The 27,959-nt window shown below is 49.9% G+C and overlaps 1 protein-coding gene across 8 annotated transcripts in view; it reads left to right on the forward strand.

Moving 5' to 3' along the window:
• Positions 1-2,200: 2,200 nt before the first annotated feature.
• Positions 2,201-27,959, forward strand: part of TRAF1 (TNF receptor associated factor 1) — a 34,035-nt gene continuing 8,276 nt past the window's right edge. Inside the window, exons 1-6 of one of the 8 annotated variants that reach the window (XM_066367284.1) lie at positions 9,116-9,304; positions 11,121-11,199; positions 11,582-12,337; positions 14,535-14,619; positions 25,629-25,694; positions 26,142-26,552. In XM_066367284.1, the coding sequence (XP_066223381.1) occupies positions 12,198-12,337; positions 14,535-14,619; positions 25,629-25,694; positions 26,142-26,552 (702 nt within the window). In that variant the 5' untranslated portion in view covers positions 9,116-9,304; positions 11,121-11,199; positions 11,582-12,197. Of the gene's footprint in view, positions 2,219-8,946; positions 9,033-9,115; positions 9,305-9,394; positions 10,750-10,940; positions 11,200-11,581; positions 12,338-14,534; positions 14,620-25,628; positions 25,695-26,141; positions 26,553-27,959 lie in introns of those variants that run through there. The other 7 variants (XM_066367285.1, XM_066367292.1, XM_066367286.1 and 4 more) reach the window with 7 other exon arrangements.

Here is a 27,959-nt window from a genome sequence, read left to right on the forward strand (position 1 = left end):
GGGTGTGCCTGTGGGAACGTGAGTGTTCAGGTGTCCTTGGGCATGGTAAAGTTTACGTGTGCCTATGCGCAATCCCACAAATATTCATTGTTCCACTGGGCACAGCGCTAGGGGGTAGGGGTGCAACAGCAAACACAAGCCTCTGAACTCACAGCACTGAGTTAGTGAGGGAAGCAAATGAGCAGGCAATTCAGTTCAGAGTGCCACGTCTGGGAGGCCATTTGGGCGGCACTTCAGAACACTGGCTTTGTGGCCGGCCAGCCTGGCATGCGAGTCCAGCCACTAGCTCTGCCACTCTGGAGAACTCCCAGCGTTCAGTCTCCCAAGCTAGAAAATGAAAATGCCACAATGGCACCCTAGGAGATAACCTGTGTGTAAATGTCCAGTGAATGGGTCTGCACCTGGATAAACACCGACAATGTGCGAAGTCCAGATGAGCTACGTATGGGGTATTAGCTCATATGCTTAGGTCGTGAGTATGACAAGCCAGGCACTATGAGAGGTCACACATACTGGTCTGCAGACACAGTGTGTGAGGATGTTTGGTGTGAGGGTTTGGGGAGGTTCCTTTTTTTTCTTTTAGCTTTCAGAGTGTTCTAAAAATTAAGACATTTCACATAAAGACTCCAGATTTCCAGTTTCTCTTGAAACTTTGGAGGATCTGGATGTCCTGCAAGCAGTTGCATGTGTGTGCCTGCATGCCACGGTCTCTGCTTCCCCTCGATGCGTCCTTCCCAGGAGCACCCTCTCTCCTGGCCAGCCTCCAGGTCTGTCCTTGGAGGACTTCCAAGGTGGCTTGGGAGGGCTCATGTGCAGACATGTTCTCTGTGAAGGGAGAAGCAGGACCAGGCGGGAGCTGGTGCCAGGTCCCCAGCCTCCCCGGGCAGCTCCAGTTTCAGCAATCGGGGGGCCAGGGGGAGCTGTGGGCTCCACCCCAGGCTCTCTGGCCCTGCGGCTGGACACTGGCGACAGAAGATGGTAACCAAGAATGGCAGCTAGACAGAACGGCTTTTTTTGTCCATCAGAATTTACATTTTAAACTTCCTCGTTTATAGCTCCAAAATGATTAAGGCAGTGATCTCCCCGGGAAGTGTTGCTAGCTGTGTATACTATGGTTCTTTTCAAAGTGGACAAATCGACTCATGGTAGAAGATAAAAATGGGTTTTTTAAATGCATTTTGGGAACCCACAGATGCTAAAGGTAGGAATGATCTTTTTCTGGGTCCTCTTAATATGGCAAATAAGTCCCTCCTAATAGGTATTTACTCTGCCCCCCCCCCCCCAGCCTCCACCTCCAGTGTACAAGATGTAGGCTCGGCACAGGGTGCCTCGAACACAAACATGCCCTCTTGTGCAGAGGCATCCTAGGAAAAGTGACTGCAGGAACAAGAAAGGACAGGGTATAACTGAGACATTTGGGACACAAGGACACCAGAACTTAGAGGAAGAGGCCTCTGGGTTTTTGACTTACTGTGCAAGCTCCTACCCCTCTCTGGCCCCAATTCCCCTTTTGTAAGAGGGGGTCAAACGGAACTAGCAAATAGCAACCCTACCCTCCCAGCCCTTCCCGCCCCCAGCGTGGTCATTCTCAGAGGGAGCGCAGGCTGTCGCTTGGTTCTCAGCCTCTTACTCCCCACCCCACATTCTTGCTTCCAAGTCTTGGCTTGTGCTGAGAATTCATCTGGCTTGAGCTCTGAAAAAAAAAAAAAAAAAAAAAAAAAACACCAGAGGAGGTTTTTCACATTGCTTTTTCTTGAGAAAAAATAAATGTCTAGAGTCCCCAAAGACCAGGCATCTAGTAGAAGCTTCCAGCATCTGTTATCAAGGTTCTGGTCCAGGTGAGGAGAGCAGCTCCTCAGCAGCTGGGAGAGTTGGACTGCTTCCACAGCACCCGGGTGTGAAGGGTGACCGTGTCCCCTGACGGGTCCCTCTGAGGTCACTTTCCCACTTTGCAGATGGGGAAAGTGCCACACCAGAATGGGAGGGACTTTCTCCCCAGTCCAGCAGTCAATAGCAGAGGCAGATGTCCCGACTCCCCAGTAAGAGCTCTCCGCACTGCCTGACTTTTCTCTTTCAGGCTGAGTCCTCGGGATGGAATGAGATGAGGACCGCCAGGCTGCGTCCCTCCTCAGCCGGAGAGTTACTGCTGTTGGGCTAGAAGATTGAGTTCTTCTCATTCTGCACCAGCCCAGCGCCCAGGAAACCCAACCTCACAAAGGTAAGTGTGAGGGAAGAACAATAACTCCATAGTCCACCCCAGGACCTCAGAGACCCAAGGTATCCACCTTTGGGAAAGTCCTTATGGCCAGACTCCATGAAAGTAGGAATCTGACACATGGCTAAACCAATCTCTTAGCACAGGGCACTTGGGTGGCCAGAGATGGCAAAGAGAACAGTAGGTTGACTAATATGAACGCAAAGATATTTGCCTTCCTCATTATTGGTATCTTAGGATTTTTTCTTATCAAAAGATCTGTCTGCCAAGCAATTTGCCTGGCAGCTATTTCTTCTTTTAGTGAAATACAGTGTGTCCGTAAAGTCATGGTGCACTTTTGACCGGTCACAGAAAAGCAACAAAAGACAATGGAAATGTGAAATCTGCACCAAATAAAAGGAAAACCCTCCCAGTTTCTGTAGGATGATGTGGCAGCATGAGCGCATGCGCAGATGATGACATAACACCGTGTATACAGCGGAGCAGCCCACAGCCATGCCAGTCGAGATGTGGACAGTACAGAGGAAAGTTCAGTGTGTTATGTGGCTCGCTAAACTCGAATCTGTGATCAAAGTGCAACGTGAATATCAGCACGTTTATTACGAAGCGCCATCACATAGGAATAAAATTACTCGGTGGGTTATCCAGTAAAATTACTCGGTGCTTATGCAGTTGAAGGAAACCGGCAGTTTGGTGGAGAAACCCCGTTCTGGTAGGCCATCAGTCAGTGACGAGTCTGTAGAGGCTATATGGGCTAGCTACCTAAGGAGCCCTAAAAAATCTGTGCATGAGCCCACATCGAACTGCACTGAATAGGTATGAAACTGGGAGAGTTTTCCTTTTATTTGGTGCAGATTTCACATTTCTATCATCTTTTTTTGCTTTCCTGTGACCGGTCCTAAGTGCACCACGACTTTATGGATACACTGTAGTTCATGTCACCATCCTCATGAATATCACCGGCACCCCAATCGTATGTTAAAATCCCCATTGCACTTTCAAAGTGGCCAGTCCCATCCATAAATAATTAGAAAAACCCTAGGGACAGTTCTGGAGCCTACAATTCAAAGACCTTCAGAGGTGCTCTGTTTCTTTCTGTAAAATCTGGAAATCTGTTAGAATAGGGAAAATCACCAGGCATAGAAACTCCCTTCTACAAACAACCCAGGTACCTTTTCAACTTTTTTTATTTTATTTTTTTATTTTAGGGAGAGGAAAGAGAGATGGGGGAGGGAGCGGGAAGCATCAACTCATAGTAATTGTTTCTCACATGTGCCTTGACCAGTCAAGCCTGGGGTTTTGAACAGGCAACCTCAGCATTCCAGGTCGACAGTTTATCCACTGCGCCACTGCAGTCAGGCCTTTTTCATCTTTTTATGAGAATATTATTTCTAACTTTATAACACCCTGAAAAAGGCCAGGCCAGAGATACCTAATGAATGTTTTCTGATGTTGGTGAAATCATTAACTATTGTTAACTTAAGTAAAAATGTTTATGGAAAATGTCTTAAACAAACGTTTACTGAATGCCTCCTATGTGCCTAGCACTGAGCTATACCTGGAAAAACAATAATGAAGAATTAAGACACAGCTTTACTTTAACAGCTTTAATTCATTTCATTTCTGTTTTGGGTTTTTTTTTGTATTTTTCTGAAGTTGGAAACAGGGAGGTAGTCAGACAGACTCCCCCATGCGCCCAACCGGGATCCACCTGCCATGCCCACCAGGGGGCGATGCTCTGCCCATCTGGGGTGTCGCTCTGTTGCAACCAGAGCCATTCTAGCGCCTGAGGCAGAGGCCACAGAGCCATCCTCAGCGCCCGGGCCAACTTTGCTCCAATAGAGCCTTGGCTGCGGGAGGGGAAGAGAGAGACAGAGAGGAAGGAGAGGGGGAGGGATGGAGAAGCAGATGGGTGCTTCTCCTGTGTGCCCTGGCCGGGAATCAAACCCAGGACTCCTGCACGCCAGGCCGACACTCTACCACTGAGCCAACTGGCCAGGGCCTCATTTAATTTCTCTAGTCATATCATTCACATATTCTAGTGGAGCAAAAGAAAAAAAGACTTGCAAACAGGCACATTTTGTAAATTGCCAGTTATAATAAGTGTAATAAAAACCAAGATGGATCCCTGGCCGGTTGGCTCAGCGGTAGAGCGTCGGCCTAGCCTGCGGAGGACCCGGGTTCGATTCCCGGCCAGGGCACACAGGAGAAGCGCCCATTTGCTTCTCCACCCCTCCGCCGCGCTTTCCTCTCTGTCTCTCTCTTCCCCTCCCGCAGCCAAGGCTCCATTGGAGCAAAGATGGCCCGGGAGTTGGGGATGGCTCTGTGGCCTCTGCCTCAGGCGCTAGAGTGGCTCTGGTTGCAACATGGCGACGCCCAGGATGGGCAGAGCATCGCCCCCTGGTGGGCAGAGCGTCGCCCCTGGTGGGCGTGCCGGGTGGATCCCGGTCGGGCGCATGCGGGAGTCTGTCTGACTGTCTCTCCCTGTTTCCAGCTTCAGAAAAATGAAAAAGAAAAAAAAAAAAAGTAAAAAAAAAACCAAGATGGAGATTAACAGAGGGAACTAGGGGCATTTTTAATCATCACCAAAGCAGAAACTCCAAATATAGGTAATGGTCTTTATAAGATCATTTGGTGTATTTCTGTGTTTTGTTGTCGATATTAGCTGTGTATAAATCAACACAGGGAAGTGTTGAATTTGGGTTGAAGAACCCAGTACCATTTGGTCCTCTAATCTAGTAGGTGACTGATAACCTATAATCATCTGTTTACTTAAATTTCCTTCTTCCAGAATCGGAAGTTATCAGAGGAGATTAAGATGATGCTAACAGAAAAGCTGTTCACTAATTGTTTTTACTAAACATAAGCCATGGATATGACAGGGACAAAGCATGACGTTGGCAACGAAAAGAGGGAATACAGGGAAAATTGGGACCGTTTGGTTTTTGTAAGTAGAGGAAGTAATAGCCATACAAGGCTCCACATTTTAAGGATTGTTGACAAAGAGGAGCATGGTTTTCATTAGCTGACTGGAGCCACTCACTTGGTTCATTCATATCTGGGATGTGGCAGTGATAAAACTAAGCACCCTCCGTGGCTCATTTACAGCCAGAACCTGGGGCCTTGCTCATGACAAAACACACTATAAGCCTTCACAACAGTCCATGAAAATGTCTGCAGCAACTGACATCCATCCCTTTCACCCCTCCATGGAGCCCACCCCTCCCTAGACTGGGCTATCAATCTGCTCCTCTCTCAACCTGCCCTCAGGGAACTCTCCTCCTGTGGGTCCCAATGACTGGGCTTCTCTCCTCCCCCTGAAGAAGATATGCATCTGTCTCTTTTTTTTTTTTTTTTTTTATTCATTTTAGAGAGGAGAGAGAAAGGGAGAGAGAGAGACAGAGAGGGAGAGAAAGAGGAGAGAGAGACAGAGAGAGAAGGTGGGGAGGAGCTGGAAGCATCAACTCCCATATGTACCTTGACCAGGCAAGCCCAGGGTTTCGAACCGGCGACCTCAGCATTTCCAGGTCGACGCTTTATCCACTGCGCCACCACAGGTCAGGCGCATCTGTCTCTTGTAAAAGAAATGTCCAGAATTAAGAGGCTGGAAAGTGAGCTGGCATTTTGACTGGGATAGGAGTTGGGTGGCCCTTTCGCCTACCTGTACCTCAGGCCTGGACTGTGTGCAAGAGATCTGGAGAAGATTCTGTTTCATTCTTGTCACCTGACAAATGAGGAAACTGAGGCCCAGAGCGGGGAAACCACACACAGCTTGCCAGTAAGGAGCCAGGTGAGATCTCAGCTGGGTCTGAACAAGTGGAAAAAACACACAAAGCCTGGAGTGACTGACTGCCCTTCTCACGCCCAGTGCCGCCGGTTACTGGCTGCTTCGTCATGACAAAGCTACTGAACTCTGGAAGCCTGAGTTTTCTCATCTGGACAGCATCAAATAGTTTCCTCAACTCTCCTTGGTGACTTTAGTAAATGGAGCAATTCATGCGATATGCTCAGAGCAGTCTCTGATGTTAAGTAAAGGGTAGTCACTATTATTGCCACTGTCAGTATTTTTAGCACAACCACAGACCCAACCTTCCAGATGTAGGCTCTAATCTGGTCCTGCCTTCCCCAGGCCAACGTAATCCCTCCCCCCTCTAATGCCCTTGGCTGCCAGCATTCTGAACTGTAACCCATGGAAAGGCAGCTGTCAGAGAGGAGCCTGAACAGACTGGTACGACAGAGGCGAGACAGCCCAGGAGAGAATCTCAGTTTTCACATCGTATTAGGTTCATGATTTTCTTTTTAAAATAATTTTAGAGGCTCGTGGTTTTCAAACTGTGTCCCTGGAGCCAGAGGTCAGGATGAGGGGAAGTCCAGTACACAGACTCCTGGCCACCTTCTCAGCTTAACAAAGCATCTCTACTTCTAGCTGGTTCATACATTTGGGCGCCAAGAGAGTATGTCAAAGACACAGGCCTACAGCCAATTCAAAATTTGAAAAATCTAACAGTCTATGATCTTTACAATCATTTTCTGCTTTAAAAAAAAATCTATGGACTATAATTTTTTGAATTATCACTTAAGCCTTCATTTATTTATCTTCCAACCCTACCCCCACCCACCAAACAACTGGTTTAGTGGCAAGTGGGAAAAACAGAACACACATCTCCTGACTCCCACTCCAGTGCTCATTTCAATATATAACTATAGCCTCCAAATATCACTACCGATTTCAGATGTGGGCAGAGAGAGAGAAACATGACATAATTCCTTTCATCTCAGTCAGTTCTCACCATTTTTCTATACTGCATCTAAAAAGGGGTTAAAAATCTCTCTTCTAGGAAATAAGGCAGGCCAGGAGGTGGTCAGACACTGAGGGAGCTAGTCACAGGTGCTCGGTCATCTTCAATGAAGAATGACACAAAACTTGAATATCCAAGTCCTCCGGGCAGTTCAGTCCGTAGCTCCCTGCGGGATCCAGGAGCTCAAAAGGCCACAAGGCTAGCAGACAACTTCGATGTCAAGAGCTTAATGGCGAAAGGACTGGGGTAAAACCGGAGAATGGAAGCCTTTGGGTCCCCTCTGAAGGCAGACCAGATACGGATGGGAAAGGGACTGCTGAAGCCCTACCGCCCTGGGTTTGCTTTCTTGTTCCTCAATCAGGGCTCCAGGCTCAGACCACTAGGTGTTAGGTCTTACCCAGATGGACTACTTTTCTTTTTAAATTCATTTTTAGAAAAAAAAAATTTTTTTTTCTTCTCTGTAGAGATGAGTGGTCTCCAAAGGGTTTCATTTCCTTTCTGAGTCTGAGGTTCAACCCGTGAGGTTTGACTTTCAATTTCTGTAGCCTTGCCGCTCCCTGAGCACTCAGAGGTCCTCCGGTGATGCCCCCTCTATTTTAAGAGCCCCCCAAAATAAGTTGAGTGACTACAGATAAGTTTTTGGTACTTTCCAAAATTAAACTATTTCCCTTGGTAAATTTCCACCAAATGAGCTCATTCATCTGAAAACAGGATGTGGCGCATGAAGAGAGTGAGGTCAGGTTGTCTGTTCACTTACACTGGCTTGGGGTGGAGAGGAAGGGGTGGGTGGGAGAGAAATGGGACCAGAGGCTGGCTTTTATAGGTCCCAGATCCTTCATGGAGTGGCCTGGGAATCAGTGAATTTTTAAATCAAAGACTCAAAACTCCGAATCCCTTTTTTCCCCTCTTAGAATTGAAAGGCCCTAAAGAGACCGCCTCTGGTCAACCTCCCACAAATGACCTGTCTTGGAGGTCCCTGAGACCCTCGACTTGTCCAGAACAGGGATCTTTCACTGGAGAGACTCTGTAGTGCAGCGTCAGCTTCCGGGACAGGATCTGGGAGAAGCTCTGCGCCAGGTGGGAGGCTTAAATACATCCCAGGTTAAAAAACAAACAAACAAAACAGCTAAAGAACTAAAGCAAAATTCCCAACTCCAGTTGCCGGTCAAAACAAAAAAAATGGGACCATAATACACCAAGAGAATTTAATGGGTGCGTCTGAGTAACTAAAAAACTCAACAAAGTAGGTAGCCTCACTCCTCTCTCAGCCTACAGACCTGCACAGGCATTTAGAGGTCCGGATGGCGAAGGAAGGGGCCGTGGTCAAATTCGCAGAAATAAAGGTTGTTGGTAAACAAAAATTCTGTCCCAACACAAAGTTCCATAACTATTTTGCTTGATACACACAAATGAATAGGGGGAAAGTGACTGTGTGTTTAGCTGAAAACAGAAATGGTCCCTTAAAACAGTTTTGTGAAAGCACCCAGCCTTGGAACTATTTGTAACGAACTTCTCTTTGAGGACTGCGCCCAACCCAATAAGGTTGGACTAGCCTGGCACCCTGCTGGGCTCTTTGCAAAAATCCAAGAGAGCAAGGCTCGGGTTCCGCTCCTGCTCACCCCATCTCTACGCGGGGTGTCAGGCAGGCAGGAGACTGGGGGTGGGAGGGCTCAAGTCCTAGATCTGTCTAGATTCGTTTATTCTGCGAAGACTTTACTGAGTCCTCCGTGTGTGCCAGGAAGCTGGCACAGGGAGGAAGGGAATGGAAGCCCCGGGCAGGTGAACAGTGCGGGCTACGCTGCAGACCCCGCCCCGGGCCTCAGTTTCCCCATCTGGGGGAGCGCGCGCCCCGCCCCCGAGGCGGCCTCGTGAGCCGCTCGGGCTGCGCAGACCCGCCCCGGCCCTCCCCGACCCTCCCCGACCCTCCCCGGCTTCCGCCGCGCGGCCACGTCTTCCAGGCCCCACCGGAAGCCTGCGCGGGACCGCGGGGAGGCGGTGGCTGCGGCGCCGGCCTCGAGGTTGGTTGCACTGCACCCCGCCCTCACCCCACCCCCGCCCAGGGACTGCGGACGGTGACCGGCCCCCGCCCCTGGCCCCGAGCTCGGCGCTCGGGATGCCCCAGGTCCCGCTCGCTCGGCGGGGCTCCCCAGTGCGGGCCTCCCCGCTCGCTGCACCGGACCTGGAGCCGCGGCTACAGAGCCCACCGGATTCCCTGGCCCAGCCCTTCCCGCGGGCGTCGGGCACCCCTAGGGTTCGCTCCTCCTTGAATAGTCGCGGGCGCTGCTCTGCTGTCAGCTCAGCTGGAGAGATGGCGGTGGCGAGACGACAGTCACCTGCCTGGGGAGTGGGGGCTGGGGGGACGAGCTGAGCTGGGGACACACAGGCATCCCGGGTTTGCAGGACGCGATGGGATCGCAAAGAAGAGCGCCCAGCCCCGTTCTGGGGGTGGCCTACGCAGACTCCAAGGGGAAGTGGGGTCTCATCCAGGGGGGCCCCGGAAGACAAGTAGAGCTGGGAATATGGGGGTACGCGGCGCAGGGAGGCTTAGCGTGTGAGGATCCGGCAGGTGGAACCTTGACGATGAGCTTTGGAAGTTCAGAGGGAAAGAGAATTCTAAAGGAGGGGCCCAGAGTCGTGTCAGGTGCTGGCAGAAGGCTGGTTGGATGAAAACTAGGGCGGACCCGGGGCGTTTGGCGACTTCGACACTGTGAACCTTGGGGAGACGGTTCCCTGACGATGCGAGTGAGGCAGTGGAGCACCTGTGTGGGCAGTCTTTTCTAGAAGTTCTGTTAAAGTGAGGACAGAGTGTAGATGCGGGAGAGAAAATTGGGATGAGAGTGAAGGGCGTTTTAAAGCACGTGTGTGACTAGAGCACAGGCTCAGGGGGCTGGAGTCCCTACACAGCATCTGTGAGACCTTGGGCAAGTCAGGAACCTCTGTGTCTTCATCTGTAAAATGGAGATAGATGACAATAGCTGCCTCATAGGCTTTGTGTGGAGATTAGATGAGATGGTGCCTGTTAAAATATTTAACACAGCACTGAAAAGTAGCACTTAACTATTTTTCACTACTATTATTAGAGCAGCTAGGGCATATTATAATGTTGCCAGGAAGGAGCTGGTAGAGAGGGAGGCATTGAAGACAAAGGGGAGAGAAAAGGAACTTAGCAGAAAGGGACCCAGAACTTGGATGGGAAGAGTATTCTTGGGTGTCTGTCTCTGTCAGGCCAAGGGAAGGAGGAAACAGGTGGGGGTGCGGGGAAGTTTGCAGGTTTGGGGTAGCAGTTAAGGGAAGGCCTTTCTGAAAGTCTTGTCTGTAGTAGGCCTCAAGGTCAGTTGCTGAGGGCTAGGCCAGGGCTGTCCCGGGGTATGTGTGTGTGGTGGGGGTGGAGGTCCTGGTTTACACTGCAGTGCCAGGGTGCCATCCCCTCTTTCCCAGCAGCCCCTGGGAGCCCCGGTTTTGCTCCAGGGAAGGTGGGCAGTTGAATTTATCTTTGGTCAGAGGGCAACAACTGACCTTCCTTGCCCACTTGTGAGGCTCAAATAAAGTTGGTAGGTGTGAAAACACCATATATAAGCATCATTTACCATTTTAATCATTCCCCCTGGTCTTGAGCTGGGAGGTCTATGGGCATCATTGGAATACAATGTCAAAGCCTTCTGAGCACCCCAGTTGGACCATACATCATGCCACACTTTCACCTATGATCTCATTTAGTCACGACAGCCAGATGAGGTAGGTATTATTATCATCCCCATTTTACAGATTCAGAAAGTGAGGTTCAGAAGTTACAGACCTTGTCCGAGGACGCACAGCTAGTAAATGGTGGTCTTAAGATCTAAGGTCAGATTTGTCAGACCTCAAAACCCATGATTTGAAACCACTATAATAGTTTGCAAAACCCCTACTAGCAGCCCAGCAGGATAGAAAGATGTGAAGGACTCATCTTTTCCATTTGAGAGGTGAAAGCAGAGGCTGGATGCTCCGGCCTCCACCTGGGCTCTGTCGGCTCCCCACTGGACATTGCTTTCATCTCTCTGGTATGTGTGAAGAAACACAAAGCTTGGAGTCCCACAGACCTGATGCAAATCTTGCTCTACCACCAGGAGCTGTGTGACCTTGGCCCAGGTATCTTGCTTCTCTGTGCCTATATGTGGTTGGAGAATTCCCAGCAGGCTGCTTTAGGTAATAAGAAAGAAAATGTTGCCCTGCCCACAGTAGATGCGTGTCCCGCTTGGCCGCTGAGACCAACTCCCTGTGGCCTTGTCTTTATTTAGAACTTTGTTCTTCTCAGGGCCGGGAAGTGGTGGTGCCTAACCCGGGTATGTGGCCACCTATGACTTCCTGAGTGGGGCCCTGAGGAGCACCCTGAGCTGTGTATGGTTCCGAGGCCTTGGGCCTGAAAGGAGGAGAGGGCCCTGTGTTGTAATCGTGACTGATGAGGAATGCCACAGTCAGGGTCATCAGAGGCCTTCTGGTACTTCTGCTTGCCTTGGACCTAAGGTCCCAGAATCTTAGAATCCAGAGGACCCTTGGAGACTACCTTTTGCAACTCCTTTTTTTACAGATGGGGTAATCGAGACTCACTGGGAGGAAGTAACTTGTTCCCGAGACACTGGACAGGGCAGAGCTAAAGTGCCTGGAACTTACATTTTTGGACCTGCCACCGGGACCCTAAGGATTTCCAGCAGGGCAGTGAGCATCCACACCGAGAACTCCAGGCTGCTCAGAGGTCCCAGGGAATACAGACAGGCCAATGGCTGTGGCTCTCTCTGCTGCTGTCCCCTGGGGAAGAGGTTGGAGGAAGCCAGCGGCAGCCTGAGGTTCTCCAACGGGGTATCTCTGTGGTTCCTGCAAGTCTGTGACATGGTTGTTTTTTCTCTCTGACTCATTCTGTTGCTCTCTGTCATTCTAAAGAGTGACTGGACACTCCTAGAGCCTTCAGTCAGCATCCAGGGGATTTTTTTTTACCACAAAGGGTAATTCCTGCCCCATCCCTGCTGTGACTCAGCTGTGACGTTGAACCCCACAAGTCAGCGAGAAGATAAAGTCTTCAGACTCCTGCTCACCAGAGAGGGTGGCCCACACCAGAACTCACCTCTTCTCTCAACACAGACTCCGCTGGGCTGGTCCCCTCCCCAGAGGAGCTTAGTCAGGCCCCCTGGCCAGCCAGGGACCGTGGGATGGCCTCTGGGTCAGCCAGCAGCCCCCGCCCAGCCCCTGATGAGAACGAGTTTCCCTTTGGCTGCCCCCCCACCGTCTGCCAGGACCCATCAGAGCCCAGGGCCCTCGTCTGCACCGCCTGTCTCTCTGAGAACTTGAGGTGAGGGGTCAGAGGAGCCAAGTGGGTGGGAAGAAGGAGCCAGGGAGGGACCCTTGATGGGAAACACGGGTGAGAGGAACCAGTGGCTTTGGGCAGGTAACTTCACCTCCCTAGGCCTGTTTCCACACCCATTCCTTGCAGCCCCTGAGGCTGCCCCGTCTGACTATTGGTGGAAGAAGTAACCACAGACAGATGTCAGCTGCCACCGCAGAAGGCTGCCCAGGGTGGGAGAGAGCCTTAGGCCCAGTGGGGCTCCTTACTTACTGTGATGCCGGGTGCAAATTGCTTCACCTCGAAGCCTTGGCTTCCTTGTCTGTAAAATGCCTGTAAAGCTATTTTCTACCTCCAGGAGTAAGAGGCACAATCGGTAATATTCCAAAAAGCTTTTGTAATAATGAAGATAAACTTTCATAGTAAATGCTGAACTGCTGTACAAATAGATCTCCCTCAACAGTCTCTCCCATCACCTTGTACTGTTTGCTGAGAACACTTTTAAAGGGAACAAAGATATCTGTATTTCTGTATGTATGTATTTATAGATATATTTAGATATGTGTATATTGTTGAATATGTATATATATCAATATATTTATGTAAATATGTGTTTTACATATATATAAGGTGTGACATCAGTGCGATCATTAGCATCCCACTTTAAGCAATTAGTCTGAGCCTACTTTATGCCTCTTTCCTTGGGTCTTCAGACGAGCCTTGGAAAGGCGAATACTATTATTATGCCCTTTTACAGATGAGGACAGTGAGGCCTCATGGTGAGATTACGTCAGTCTGTCCCAGATCGGTTTTCTGGAAATGTGCTCTTTAACTGCTGTACGCCCCCAGTATGACCTTTACTTGGGGCTTTACAGCTTATGAAGGTGGGAAAACTGAATCAGGCCAGTTTGAAAAGTTCAAATGCTTTGACGCAGGGGTGGGGAGAAGTTGTGGCCACAGAAAGGCCAGGCTGTGGGAGTGGGGTGGTCAAAGCGTGACTGGTTTTACCGTCCAGCTGGGTGTCCTGGGTTCATCTCAGGCTTTGGCGCCGGGCTTCTCTCCCCGTTCTTCCAGAACGTGGCAGAGGTGGGGAAGGAGCTGACCGGCTGTTGCCGCGACCTGGGCTTGAGGTGTGAGGAGCTCTGCCCAGCTCTGACCTTGACTCTGTTTTCCGTTGGCCTAATCTATCTGTCCTCCGAGGCCGCATGTTTGGGGCCTGACTAGTGGCTCTCACTGTGGGTCCGAATCATTTGGGAGCTTTGTAAAAGTCCATCAGCTCATGTGACACCCGGTGGGAGTCTGACACTCACTCCTGGTGAAGAACTTCAGGCTAGATGTTCTCTGAGGCCCCTTCTTGTTCTAATTGGCCACAGTCATCTACCATATTCCCCCATGTATAAGACACACTTTAATTTTGGGGCCCGAAATTTGGGGAAAAAAATGTATTATATAAAGTTATTGAACTCAAGTTTTATTCATCATGAAATTCATACAACTCCTCATCACAGTCAAAACTCCCATCCATTAGCTTGTCCTCATCTGTGTCTGATGACAAATCACTGTCTTCATATATTGCCTCGTCCGCAGTTTCATCTATGGCATTTGAAATGCCACACTTCTACAAGCACTGTATAAGACGCACCCAACTTTTAGACCCCAAATTTTTCGAAAAATGGTGTGTCTTATACATGGGAGAACATGGTATAATCCCTAAAACAGACCAAAACCAGATAGAGGAAGCTGAGAGAAACAAATATAGCCACACATCTACACACCTTTATCTGAACCTCTGGCTCAGATGTATTTTGGAATTCAGAATTTTTTCAGATTGCATTAAAGCAAGTTATTACATTACTACGGAATTCTTCCAGTGGGGATTCAGGCAGCAGTCATCATCAAGCCTATTAATATTTCTCTAATGAAACATAACTATTCACCTTAAGTGGGATGAGGGCCATAGTCGCCTCCAGTCACTTGGGGTCAGGTTTGGCTGCCAGAGAAGCTGCCTGCAAACTTCAGGAAGACATTGGTGCCCGTTGCCTTTGAGGCTCGGGAGCGGTGGGTCCGGGACTGTGGACCTGCATGCTCACCGATGTATCAAGCACCACGCTGGGCAAGGCCTAGGCTTTTGGAGCTATTGGGACAGAGGTTGGTACCAGGGATCTATGAATGCCTCACTCAGCCCGATTTGCTCATGTGTCTCTAGGAGCGGTGAGGTTCGGACGTGTCCCAAATGCAGAGGAGATGACCCCCAGTCTGTAAGCCCAGGAAGCCTCATGTCTCAGGAGAAGGTATGTTGGCACAGCCAGGAAAGGGTATTAGTCCATTTTTCTCCACTTGTCAAGGTTGAGGCCAAACAGACAGCTGTTCGCACAGACCCTGGCAGGCACCTCCCTCTTTGTCTCGAGTCTAGACTGAATTTGGTTTGTAAGCAGTGAGGGGCCTGACAGCGCATTGGTGAAGCGACTTGCCCAAAGCCACCTGTTTGATCGGTGACAGATTCGGGGTGAGGACAACAGTCTAGACCAGGGGCCTGCAAACCACAGCCTGCAGGCCAAATCCAGCATGCCACCTGTTTTTATACAGCCCAGGAGCTAAGAATGGTTTCTGTGTTTTACATAGTTAAGGAAAAAATCAAAAGATGAATGATATTTTGTGATGCACAAAAATTACCTGAAATTCAAACCTCCATGTCCATGAATAAAGTTTTATTGGCACTCAGCCACACCCACTCATGTATGAATTGTTTGTGGCTGCTTTCGCCCTACAAGAGTGGACTCGTGGCCCTGGCCGGTTGGCTCAGTGGTAGAGCGTCGGCCTGGCATGCGGGGGACCCGGGTTCAATTCCCGGCCAGGGCACATAGGAAAAGCGCCCATTTGCTTCTCCACCCCCCCCCCCTTCCTCTCTGTCTCTCTCTTCTCCTCCCGCAGCCAGGGCTCCATTGGAGCAGAGATGGCCCGGGCGCTGGGGATGGCTCCTTGGCCTCTGCCCCAGGCGCTAGAGTGGCTCTGGTCGCGGCAGAGCGACGCCCCGGAGGGGCAGAGCATTGCCCCCTGGTGGGCAGAGCTTCGCCCCTGGTGGGCGTGCCGGGTGGATCCCGGTCGGGCGCATGCGGGAGTCTGTCTGTCTCTCCCCGTTTCCAGCTTCAGAAAAAAAAAAAAAGAGTGGACTCGTTGTAACATGGGCTTCAAGGCCCAAAATATTTCCTCTCTGGCCCTTTACAGAAAAAGTGCCAGCTCTTGATCTAGACAGTTCTTCCTGCCCCTGATGGCTCTCAGACAAGGAGAGGTCATTCTCAGCTCCCCTCTGAGGCTCAGCCAAGCTCCTAGGAATAGGAGATGGCTTTGGAAGTGTGAGGGGCCAAAGAGACATTCTCAGACCCACCGTTTAGAACCTCAGCCCTTCTCTGGGTCAGAAGGGCCCTCACAGGTCCTCTGTCCAGCCCAGAGGTTCCCACATGCTGACCAGAGCTGATCTATTCCCACCAGTTCCTGAAAAAATGATAAAAATAAGAAAATTATAGTGCATTTTTTATAAAACTTAATTCTTCCCATTTATAGAATCAACCTTGACTCGAGATCATGTTCTTCCTGTACATGTCTTTATATAAATGGAATGATGGTGATAGTAAGTGATGGCATTTTTGGTAAAGCTTTGGGAAAATAAAGAGATGGCAATCTTTATGTTAATATACTACTTAAAAAAAAGAACTTGAATTGATCCATGAACCTAAAGCTATCAGAATGTAGGAACTGCTGCTCCAAATCTAAACCCCTTGTCTTACACATGGGGGCCTGACCCCCACTGGGGGTCTCCGTGCGGAGCTGCCCAGTAACCAGGGCCTCACCACTCAGCCATCCCCCCTGGCCTCCCTGTGAGGCAGCCGGCTCCTTTCCGCCAGAGCTCCCCCCTTGCCTCACGCCAGGGCCCAGGGATCGGGGCCTGGTGTTCAGGGTTGGTTCTGTGTGACTCAGTGTGTGCAGGACGACTCCGGTGCGGGTCTCTGCATCTGTACAATGAAGAGGCTGCGTTTGCTCACGCGGCCTTTCCAGGACCCGTGATGTCAGAGGACCGGTTAGTGGCTGGCAGGGCAGCTCTCCCTCCCACCTGCACTGAACCTGACACATGCAAGTCTCCACACCTCCCCTCCCTTCTCCTGTCTGGCCCCCTATTCAGAGAGCTGGGGGGATTTCCTGCCCTACCCAGAGCAGGTATTGAGGGCTCTCCCATCCCATTCTCAGTAGCCCCTTCCCCGCAGGCCCTCAGGGGAATCATAGCAAGGATCCAACGCTTTTCCCCAGAACTTTACAGTCCACAACATGCTGAGAGCTAATAAGTTAAACAGATTCATAAAATAACTTCCCAAGGCTCCCTGCTTGGGCGTCTTAACACACTAACCATGGGAGCCATGAGTAGACCCACAACTCTCTAGGGGCTGCCGTGACTCACCTGCACATGGGAAGGCACAGGCCGGATGCTTTCTGAGGGCCCTGCCTGCTTGAAGCCTCCAGGACTGTTTGTTTGTTTGTTTAATTTAAGTGAGAGAAGGGGAGACAGAGAGACTCCTGCATGAGCCCCGACTGGGATCCACCAGGCAAACCCCATCTGGGGCCACGCTCTGCCCATCTGGCCGATGCTTCCAACCAAGCTATTTTTAGCTCTTCAGGTAGAGCCTCCATGGAGCCGTGCTCAGTGCCTGGGGCCAACATGCTCGAACCAATCAAGCCATGGCTGCTGGAGGGGAAGAGAGAGAGAGAGAGAAAACGGGTGGAGAAGCAGATGGTCACTAGTCCTGTGTACCTATCCTGACCAGGAATCAAACCCGAGACTTCCACATGCCAGGTCGACTCTCTACTACTGAGCAAACCAGCCAGGGCCCAAGACTATTGGTTTTTAACTTGTTTTACCCTCACCTCTTAACCAAATTCAGACACATTCATTGTATAACCCTTAGAGAATATAGAGAAGAGATACATTACTATCTCCATCCAATGGCTTTAAGTTGTTTCATCTTTGTTAACATGAAATCAGATGACAGTGGAAGTGCTTTGATTAAAGGGGAGTCTGGAACTCCATCCTCTTAGTTACTCCAGCTGCCCCAGCCCCTGAGGGACTTTGGGGATTCCTAGGGGGCCCAGCAGGGCACAGTTTGAAACCTACTGCCTTAAACTAAAAGTGACTCTAGTGGTGGAATTACAGGAACTGTAACAGGCTACAGGGTGGGAGGGGGTGCTGCCTACATATGGGGGCAGGCAGACCTCTGAGCAACATGGGTCTTCCACTCCCACTTCCCCTGCCTGAAGGGGTCATCATTGCACCCCCAGTGGAAGGCTGGGGAGGCAGTGAGCCAGTGGTTTGACTCCCGCACAAAACCACACAGTGGAAACACCAGGGACTCCTCCTGACCCTGATGGGAACTTTGGGGGGCTTTTGACCAAAGGAGAGCATCTGATTACAAGTCAACACTTTGCATGATGGAGTTTCGAAGTTTGTGCTTCTGGGGAAACCTGGGGAGTGGAGGTGCGTGGGAGGGCTGGGCCGGATCCCGGCTGACCCAAGCCTGCGCACCAGCCTCACAGACACTTTCCCTGACATGTGCTTATCAGTTTGTCCTCATCCTCTGACTTCAGTGGATTAATGTCTCTCTCAGGAGTGCTCACAGCCACGGACCCATTTGGTAATTTAAGAAGCAGATATTAAAGGATTACTATTGGCCTAGTTAGAGACCTTGTTCTTGCCTGGAATGACCTTCCTGTAGAAACGGCAATGAGTAGGAGACAACCGGTGGATGGAAATAATGTTCAGTTCTCACTGCCTGCGACCATGTGAATGGAATTGTTTCTCTTACTCTCTTCCCTCTGAGACCACTCAAGGTCAAAAGCAAGCTAGCTCCTGTTGTCACTGGCTTACAGGTTCTTGACTAGAAAATGACAGGAGGTCAGGCTATCTGTTTCCATTCTGTACTGGATTCCTGCCAGGTGGCTGTATGTCCTTCCAATGATGGGGTGCTCATTCTCCATGAAGTGACCACTTCTGGCATGGGGGCTCTGACTCTTGTACCATCTTCCTCTTTGTACTGAGCTGAAGTCTGTCTCTCTTCAGGCCACACAAGGCAAGTTAGTCAGCCACCTGGCCTCTGAAGTGGTCCTGCATACGTGGGAAGATGCTGACCACATCCCTCTTGAGTCTGTCCTTAGTCTCTGTGCATGTGTCCGTGTGTGTGTGTGTGTGTGTGTTCTGCCCATGTAGGGCATTGTTCTGTTGCAACCAGAGCCATTCTAGCACCTGAGGTGGAGGCCATGGAGCCATCCTCAGCACCCGGGCCAACTTTGCTCCAACGGAGCCTTGGCTGGGGGAGAAGAAGAGAGAGACGGGGTGGGGGGGGGTGAAGAAGCAGATGGGCGCTTCTCCTGTGTGCCCTGACTGGGAATCGAACCCGGGACTTCCACACGCCAGGCTGACACTCTACCACTGAGCCAACTGGCCAGGGCTGTGCATGTGTGTCCTTTAAAGTGTGATGTCTAGACATGCACTCCTGAACCCATACACTTCTAACCCTGACGGTTTGCCTGTGACCTCAGTAATCCTGTGATGTCCTGTGGCAGTAGGGATAGCCCTGTTTCGCTGCTGGCTGATACATCAAGGCTCAGTGAGGAGGTGTGCCGGGACCAAGGTCATATTGCAATAGGGAGGCAAAGCCGGGCTCTGACTCCTGCTTCCCAGGCTGGTGGCTTCTTCTCTGCTGCCTCTAAATGGCAGATCACACCAAATGTTTTGTGCAGGTTTAAATACCACAGTGGGCCATAAGTGCTGGAATCCACCAAGTGCTATGGAAAAACAGGAATGGGCAGGACTGTTTTCAATGGGGGAAATCAGGCAGGGCTTCCTAGAAGAGGTGGCAGTTGAGCTGAGCAGAGATTCCCATGGAGGAAGCTGGCCCAGGCACAGAGGAGGGCAGGAACTGGTGGGCACAGACAAGGTGACTGGGTCTGTCTGCCCTGTCACTGGGTCTGTCTCCCTCAACACCAGCTGAAAGCTGAGCCAAAACAGCCCCTGCAGTCATCCAAGCCCTCAGGGAGCCTGTGCCCAGCGCAGCGCAGCGGCCGTGCCTGGCACGCCGCAGGCCCCCTGTTCTGTGCAGTGGCTTCTCAGAGACAGCTCTCACATTCCTGGCACCCTCTTAATGCCCACATTATTGGAGGCCTGCGGGTCCCTAAGTGGGGACCTCTCAGTGGAACCCTCTGCTGACCCTGTCACAAAAGGCCTGGGTACGCAGGATGACTTGGAACACCACATACCCCCAGCCTTCCCGGACACAGACAGAAGGACAAGTGTTCCCTCAGGGCTAGGATTTTGTTTTCTCTGTCTCTGCTTCCTCCTCAGAAGAAATTCCACTGCCAATTTTATTTTTAGCAGTTTGAAGCAGGAGGCCACTCACAGGGGCTGCTTGGGGCACCAGACGTCCACCAGGCTTGGGCTGGGACAGATGCCCTGGGCTTCCTTTGCAATCCTAGCTAGATTCCCTTTTCTGTCCCCTCAAGTCCTCAGACTTCGAGTGAAGGGTCCTTTGGTCAAGGTAAGGACTCCCTGGTATGCAGGAAGGACCCTAGACACACCTCACCTTCGCCCCAAACTTGCATCGCCTCCCACAGGTCACTGCCCATCGCTGAGCTTTGACTCCTCCACCTACACAGGAGAAGCAGAACCAAGTCCCGACCTTCCTCACGGGACCACGACATCTGATGGGCGGCGCTCACTCAGGTGCCGAGAAAGCAGCAAGCCCTCTGAGATCTCATGACTATGGGACCAAAGACCCAAATTCAGTCACCTACACAAGTGTGCAAACCTGGTGTGACCCTGAGCAAGCCAGTCACCCATTTCCCCATCTGTGCTATGGTGAAGGTCGTCCTACCCTGCCTGCCTCCGCGATGACGACAGGGATCCTGTGATAGCATCCGAGAGTGCTTGGGTCCTGTGTAAATACAGATACAGTTAGGGATGTTCCTCACCTCCCCAAGGAAATCCAATGGCAGAATGGTGTTTTATAGAATTAGTTATTAGAAGTTTGAGATGTGAGGATTAAATGAGATGCCTGTATTTGACAGCCACTAGAGGGAGAAAACATACGCTAAGGGCGTGCTGCTACTACTAATGATGGCTAACATTTATTGAGTATCATATTAGGCAGAATGATGTTCCCCAGAGATGTCCACATGTTAATCCCTACAAATATGTTGCCTTATGTGGCCATATTAGTCTATTTGGGCTGCTATAAGAAGGTACCTCACACTGGGAACCCTGAACAACAGAACTTGATTTTCTCACAGATATGGAGGCAAGAAATTCAAGACAGGATTGGTTTCTTCCGAGGCCTCTCACCTTGGCTTGTAGATACTGATGCCATCTTTTTCCTGTATCTTTACATTGTCCTCCTTTGTACATCTGTGTCCAAATTTTCTGTTCTTTTTTTTTTTTTTTTCAATTTAGTGAGAAGAGGGGAGGCAGCAACAGACTCCTACATTTACCCTGACCAAGACCCACCCGGCAAGCCCACTAGGGGGCAATGCTCTGTCCATCGTGGGTGTTGCTCAGCAACCAAGCTCTTCTTAGTGTCCGAGGTCGAGGCCATGGAGCCATCCTCAGCACCCAGGGCCAGCTTACTTCAGCTGAGCCATGGCTGCAGGAGGGGGAGTGGGAGAGAGAGCGAGAGAGAGAGAGAGTGAGAGAGAGAGAAAAGCTAGAGGGGGAGAACTGGAAAAGCAGATGGGCGCTTCTCCTGTATGCCCTGACCGGGAATCGAACCTGGGACATCCACACGCTGGGCTGATGCTCTACCACTGATCCAACCAGCCAGGGCCCCAAATCTTCTGTTCTTATTAGGACACCAGTCATATCAATTGGGGCCCATACTTGTAACTTGAACTTAATCACCTTTTTAAAGACTGTATTTCTGAATGTACTTACGTTCTGAGGATTAGGATTTCAACACATGAATTTTAGGGGGGTGTAACTTAGCCCATAACAGTACCAAAAGGGACTTATTGTACACAGATGTGATTAAATTAAGGATCCTGAGATGGAGAGATTATGTTGCATTATCTTGGTGGGTCCAGTATAATCACAAAGATCTCCATTAGAGTGAGACTAGAGACCGTCAGAGAGGGTCTGGAAGATGTTCTACTGCTGGCTTTGAAGATGGAGTAAGGGGCCATGAGCCAAGGAATGCAGGCAACTTCTAGAAGCTAGAAAAAAATTAGGAAACGGATTCTCCCCTAGAGCCCCCAGCAGGAACACAATCCTGCCAGAACCTTGCTGTTTGATCTACAGAACTATCCAGTGGTCAGCAAACTCATTAGTCAGCAGAGCCAAATAGCAACAGTACAACGGTTGAAATTTCTTTGAGAGCCAAATTTTTTAAACTATATAGGTAGGTACATTCCTTATCAAGGTAGCACCCGCATGTGGTATTTTGTGGAAGAGCCACACTCAAGGCGTCAAAGAGCCGTATGTGGCTCATGAGCCACAGTTTGCCGACCAAGGGTTTAGGCCCTTAAGTTTGTGGCAATATATAACTAAGACCAGAATTTACATGTATGATCTCATTTAATCCTCACAATAACTTTATAAAGGAGGATACTATTATTATCCCCATTTTGCAAAGATTAATACTCCCCCATGGCCACACGGCTAGCACGTGATGTGACCGAAATGGGCTTTGCACCCTGACATGTTGGCTTAAGAGCCTCCCCCCTTTAGTTCCTATAACACTCTAAGGAATGAGTGACTGATTAACTCCTGATGGGCCTGTGGGCAGACTGGCTGGCTACTGAAGCCTCTGAAGGCCTCTCAAGTCACCCCTGCCCGTCCTCTGATAGCCGTTGGAGGCTGGTCACAGCCCATGTCCATCCATACATCGTAACAAGGACGACTCCTACATCAGCCGTGGGCCGGACTTTTCGTTACACTGCACAACACCTCTTTTGGCTGAAAGAACACATAGCCCTCCAGCTGCATGGCGATTCTGGAATTCTGCTCTTTTCCTCTGCCACCTTTTTATTCCTCTTATGACTCTCACTTCCAGCTTAGAACCACAGAGGATTCGAATCATGGACTTGGCAGGAGCTTTAGGACCTGAGAGGTTTCTCTAGCCTCCTAGTCCATTCACCAGGAACCAGGTCCATGACAAGCATCAGTCCCTCCGTCATTCCCACAGGTCAGGAGGCTACCTGCTGGGAGAGGCTGAGTCACTGCACAGCTCTCAAAGCCAGCATGGTCTCCCTGCCAAGGCTGCCCCTACCCCTACCCCCACCCCCAATAAAACATCTGTTTTCTATTCTTTGTTAGGAACATCGTGTGCTTGAACCCCAGGGTAGCAAGGCGAAGGGGGGCGGCCCTTTGCTGGGCTATGTTTTGTGTCCTAAGCCAACCATACTCATTAAGCCCACGGTTCTCGGGTATTTTACTTTTAAAGAATAGTAACTAATGTAGCTTTGTATTTGCTCAGCCCAAAAGACCTGGGTCCTTTCCCCTCCCCTTTTTTTTTAATCCAAGTCTCCATTTGGCCCCATTGATTATTATTTTTTAAAAAACAACAACAGATCTATTTGAAAATCAAGATATTATTTATATGCAATAAAATTGACTCATTTTAAGTGTACAGTTTGATGAATGCCAGTTAATGTATACAATTGTGTGACAACTACAGTCAAGACGGTGAATGTTTCTTTTCTGCACCAAAGAAAGCCTCCTGTGCCCTTGGTTAATCAGTCCCGCCAGCTACAGCCCCAGGCAGCCACTGATACACTTTCTGTCACTGTAGTTTTGCCTTTTCTAGAATCTCATTAAGAGTGGAATCATAGTATGTAGTCTTTTGTGTTTGACTTCCTTTGTTTAGCATAGTGTTTTTGAGGGTCCTCCTTGCTATTGCATATGGTCTTTTAGTCCCTCTGATTGCTGAGTAGCTCTAGGGGGAAAACCCACACCATCCATTCACCAGATGATGGGTATTTGGCTCACTTCCAGTTTGGTGCTATTATGAATACAGCTGCCACGAACATTCACATACACACATGAGCTTATGTTTCCGTTTCTCTTGGCTAAATTTCTAGGAGGGGAGGGTGGCTTGTATGATAACGTTATTAGCATGGTTGATAAGTAAGTTGCTTTTTGTAAGTCTGATTTAACTTTATGAGACACTTCCATAGATTTTCCCCCCAAAGTATCCGTGCCATTTTTCATTCCCACTAGCAACATGCATATGTTTCAGTTCCTCTGTATCCTCCCCCAGACTTGGTATTAGTATTCTTTTTTCATCTCAGCCATCTAGTGAGTGGATAATGGTATTTCACTGTGATTTTTTTTTTTATTTACCCATGAATTATGTTTATTTCTTAAATGTTTATAAATTATCAATTTCCTACTTTGGTCTTATTTATTCTACTCTAATACAGTCTGTAAATAATTTTTATCCCTTCTGTAGTCTTTATTTGAATATTTATTAATTTCTTCTTTCTTTTTAAAATAATTGTCTCTTGGATGCATGTGACTTGATCTCTGATTATACATTTTCACTGTGATATTTCATTCTGATTTACATTTCTCTGTTGACTGGTGATGCTGAACATCTCTTCATAGGCTTATCATTTATATATCTCCTTTTGTAACGTATCCGTTCAGTATTTTACCCATCTTTTATTAGGTTGTTTGTCTTCTTATTATTAAATTGTAAGAGTTCTTTACATATTCTGGATACAAGCTTTTTTGAAATCCATGTTTTGGAAAAAACTTTTGTCCCAGTCCCCCATGGGCTTACTCTTGTTAAGAGTTACAGTTGACCCTTGAACAGTGTGGAGGTTAGGGGCACCAACCTCCCACATAACAAAAGATCTGTGTATAACTTTTGATTGCCCCCAAACTTAACTACTACAGTTATTCCTCAGTATCCACAGGACATTGGTTCCAGGATGCTCCACAGATACCCAAATCCGTGGACGTTCAAGTCCCCTATATAAAACGGCATAGATCAATGCAAACGGCCCTTTGCATCCATAATTCCCAAACACAGATCAAAAACAGTACAAGTATTTATGGGAAAAAAAGATCCACATATCAGTGGACCCACACAGTTCAAATCCATGTTGTTCAGGGGTCAACTGTAATGATATGGTGTGGGAAGAGCCTGTATCTGTCTATGCTACTTTCTAGCTGTTCCTCCTTGGGCAAATCCCTTCCCCTCTATGAACCTCAGTTTCTTCATCAGTAAAATGGGAACAAGAAACTTACCCTGCCTTCCCCACAGCATTGTCAGGGGCCCTAGGAAGAATTATGACCACAAAAGCATTTTGTAAACTCCTCAGACCTATAAATAGGTTAACAGTATGGTCAAGTCGCTGCTGAGCACTGAGACACCCTCTCCTTGCTGTGTCCCTGCTCTCAGCTGTGCATTAACTAGGAGGAGAGCCGTGCAAGGCGGGCATTCCTTGGTCAAAGTGGATTGCCACAGAGAGATGCAGATGGCAGTTGTGAGGAGTGTCCCCATCGGCCTCAGGAGGATGGAGGTGCTCACTCATGCAGCCAGCATGTCCCAAGTGTCTCTTCTGTCCAGACCTTGCCCTCAGCACTAGGAACACAGCCTCACAGAGCCCCAGACCCGTGGGGCAGCCAAACGGTGAATGGTGATCACAGGGCTGCATAGATGCTGTCCCGACAGGAGAAGTAGCCCCGCTGCCCTGGACCCCAGCAGGGGCCCTAATCCTGGGTTTTTTTGTGGGTTTTTTTTTTTCATTTTTCTGAAGCTGGAAATGGGGAGAGACAGTCAGACAGACTCCCGCATGCGCCCGACCGGGATCCACCCGGCACGCCCACCAGGGGCAACGCTCTGCCCACCAGGGGGCGATGCTCTGCCCATCCTGGGCGTCGCCATGTTGCGACCAGAGACACTCTAGCGCCTGAGGCAGAGGCCACAGAGCCATCCCCAGCGCCCGGGCCATCTTTGCTCCAATGGAGCCTTGGCTGTGGGAGGGGAAGAGAGAGACAGAGAGGAAGGCACGGCGGAGGGGTGGAGAAGCAAATGGGCACTTCGGAATCGAACCCGGGTCCTCCGCACGCTAGGCCGACGCTCTACCGCTGAGCCAACCGGCCAGGGCCTGATCCTGTTTTGAGGGAGGGTCACAAAAGGGGTCAGCCAGGCAGAAGCCCAGCCCAGCACGCACGTACCCTGTTGGATCTTGGTGCTTTGCAGAGAGCTCCAGTGGTCCCACTGGGAATCCCGTAACATCTGTGACATGTTATTATTTCCAGGACCACCCTGAGGTGGCTGCAGATGGAGCTGTGTGCCCCTTTGCAGGTGTTGGCTGCTCCTTCAAGGTGAGAATCGGAGAGTAAGAAAGAACACCGTGCACTACAGCCTTAGACAGCTGCGTCTCCCCACTGCAGCCCCGCTAGGATTTTCCCACACCAAGCTTCTCCTCGGGATGTCCCTTACATTTCTCAAACAACAAATCTCACTAGTAAATTATTTCTGTACTCAGCAAAGTTCTTCTTAATGTCTCATCTCAGTATTGTAGCGTCACTAAAATCACCCCCCGGCCCCCGTGCCTCTCTCCATGGTGCTGAATCACCACAGCACTCAAAGGACAGAATTGTTGCTCTAGAGATGGGATGCACATGGCTCACCGTGGGCATGTGTGATGCCAGGGCCCCCCCAGTCCCCCTCACTGCACACAAAACAGCTTCTCCTTTGCTGGGTGAATGGATCTGACTTTCTCTGGGAACCGTCTCTGCTTTCACTGATCAGCCCCGCTCTCTTGGCAGGGGAGCGCAAAGTTCATGCAGGAGCATGAGGTCACCTCTCAGGCCGCCCACCTAAACCTGCTGTTGGGGTTCATGAAACAGTGGAAGGCCTCACTGGGCTCAGGACTGGGGTCGGGGCCCCTGGCGCTGGAGCGGAATCTGTCAGACCTGCAGCTGCAGGCGGCCGTGGAGGTGGCTGGGGACCTGGAGGTGGACTGCTACCGGGCACCCTGCTCTGAGAGCCAGGAGATGCTGGCCCTGCAGCACTTCATGAAGGAGAAACTCCTGGCCGACCTGGAGGGGAAGCTGCGCGTGTTTGAGAATATTGTTGCTGTCCTCAACAAGGAGGTGGAGGCCTCCAACCTGGCCCTGGCCGCCTCCATCCACCAGAGCCAGCTGGACCGTGAGCTCATCCTGAGCTTGGAACAGAGGGTAAGCGTGAGGGGCACGGTCACCTCAAGGCCGGCCCAGGGGGTCCCCTTCGCCCCATCTTGTCTCCAGAGCAGTGGGTCAGCCTTCCTCCGAAGGATTCTCCCTGCTCACAGCAGTCACTCCCCCATCAAAAGTTTTTCTACTATGTCCCCAGACCTTGTAGGTGGAGCACTTAGAAGTTATAGTTAAGGTCAGTCCCCCCATCCAGTGCTTCATTTCCTTTGCTTGAGTTTCTCTCATGGTAGGGTACTTCCTTCCCAAGATGCTCATTTCATTGCGGGACATTTTCCACTATTAGAAAGTTCTTCTTACACCAGACTGAAATCAGCCTCTCTGTGTCTTCCCTGCATTGTTCCTGGCCTTGCCCCCTCAGGGCCCACAAAACAAATCTGCCTTCCAGACCCTGTGGAAGTCCTTCAGCGATGAGCAGTTAGTGATTATATTCTATCTGAGTATTTCCTTCTTTAGGCTGAACACCCCCAATGCCTTTCCTTCATCACAGCCTGTCGTTTCATGCTGCTCTCAGATGCTCTGGCTCTAAAGGATTCCACACATCAGAATGATGGTCCCAGACCAACTCCAGATAGTCCACTTATCTGAAAGTTCTTGGTAGTATAGGACTGTTTTCTCCTCCTTTGTTCCAGAGCTTATACTTTTTAAAATATAATCAGTCACCATGTTAATGTTGCCTTTTTTTTGTTGTTGCAACATTGCATCACTGTCTCATGTTGAGTTAGGCCTGGATTTTAGTTCCAGCTCCAACATTAACTTGCTCTGCAGATCTGAACAAGTCACTTTCCCTCTTAGGACTTCAACTTTGTCATAAGTAAAACTGGGGATTCAATTTCTTTAAGAATATTCACTTCCACTTCTGACTTTCCTACATGAGCACACCCAAGAATATTTCTGTAGTCTTTCAAAAGTCAACGGGGAACCGTACCGGAAGAGCCAGGGCCTGGGTTCGAGAGACTGAATAAAGCCTGTATTTATGTAACTCCTGCTCAGTGAGAAGGTGGCCTTCCTGAGGGCAGCGACTGTGTCTTCAGTTCAACAAACTTCCTGGCTCTCCTCTTGCATGCCAGGCATCATGCAAGGCTTTTTACACAAAGAGAAAACAAGTATGGTCCCAGCCCTCAGAAAGGAGACATCTCTCTGGTAGCAAAGGCAGAAAAGGACATCTCGTAAAACTGCTATAAGGGCTCTGAAAGAACACAGATGAGAGAAAGGGGCCAGCTGAGCTAGAGCAGCGGTTGAACGCTCCCCAGAGGAAGGGCGACATGAGCGAATTTCTGGCGGAGGAGTAGGAGTGGCCAGCGGAGAAGGTTCCAGGCAGGAGACAGAGCATGTGCAAAGGCAGAGGCCGTGCCTGAGGGACACACTGTCGGAAAGGCATTTTTTTAGGTCCGT

Source organism: Saccopteryx leptura, chromosome 2 (assembly GCF_036850995.1).
Source record: "Saccopteryx leptura isolate mSacLep1 chromosome 2, mSacLep1_pri_phased_curated, whole genome shotgun sequence".
In the NCBI taxonomy this organism is placed as follows: Eukaryota; Metazoa; Chordata; class Mammalia; order Chiroptera; family Emballonuridae; genus Saccopteryx; species Saccopteryx leptura.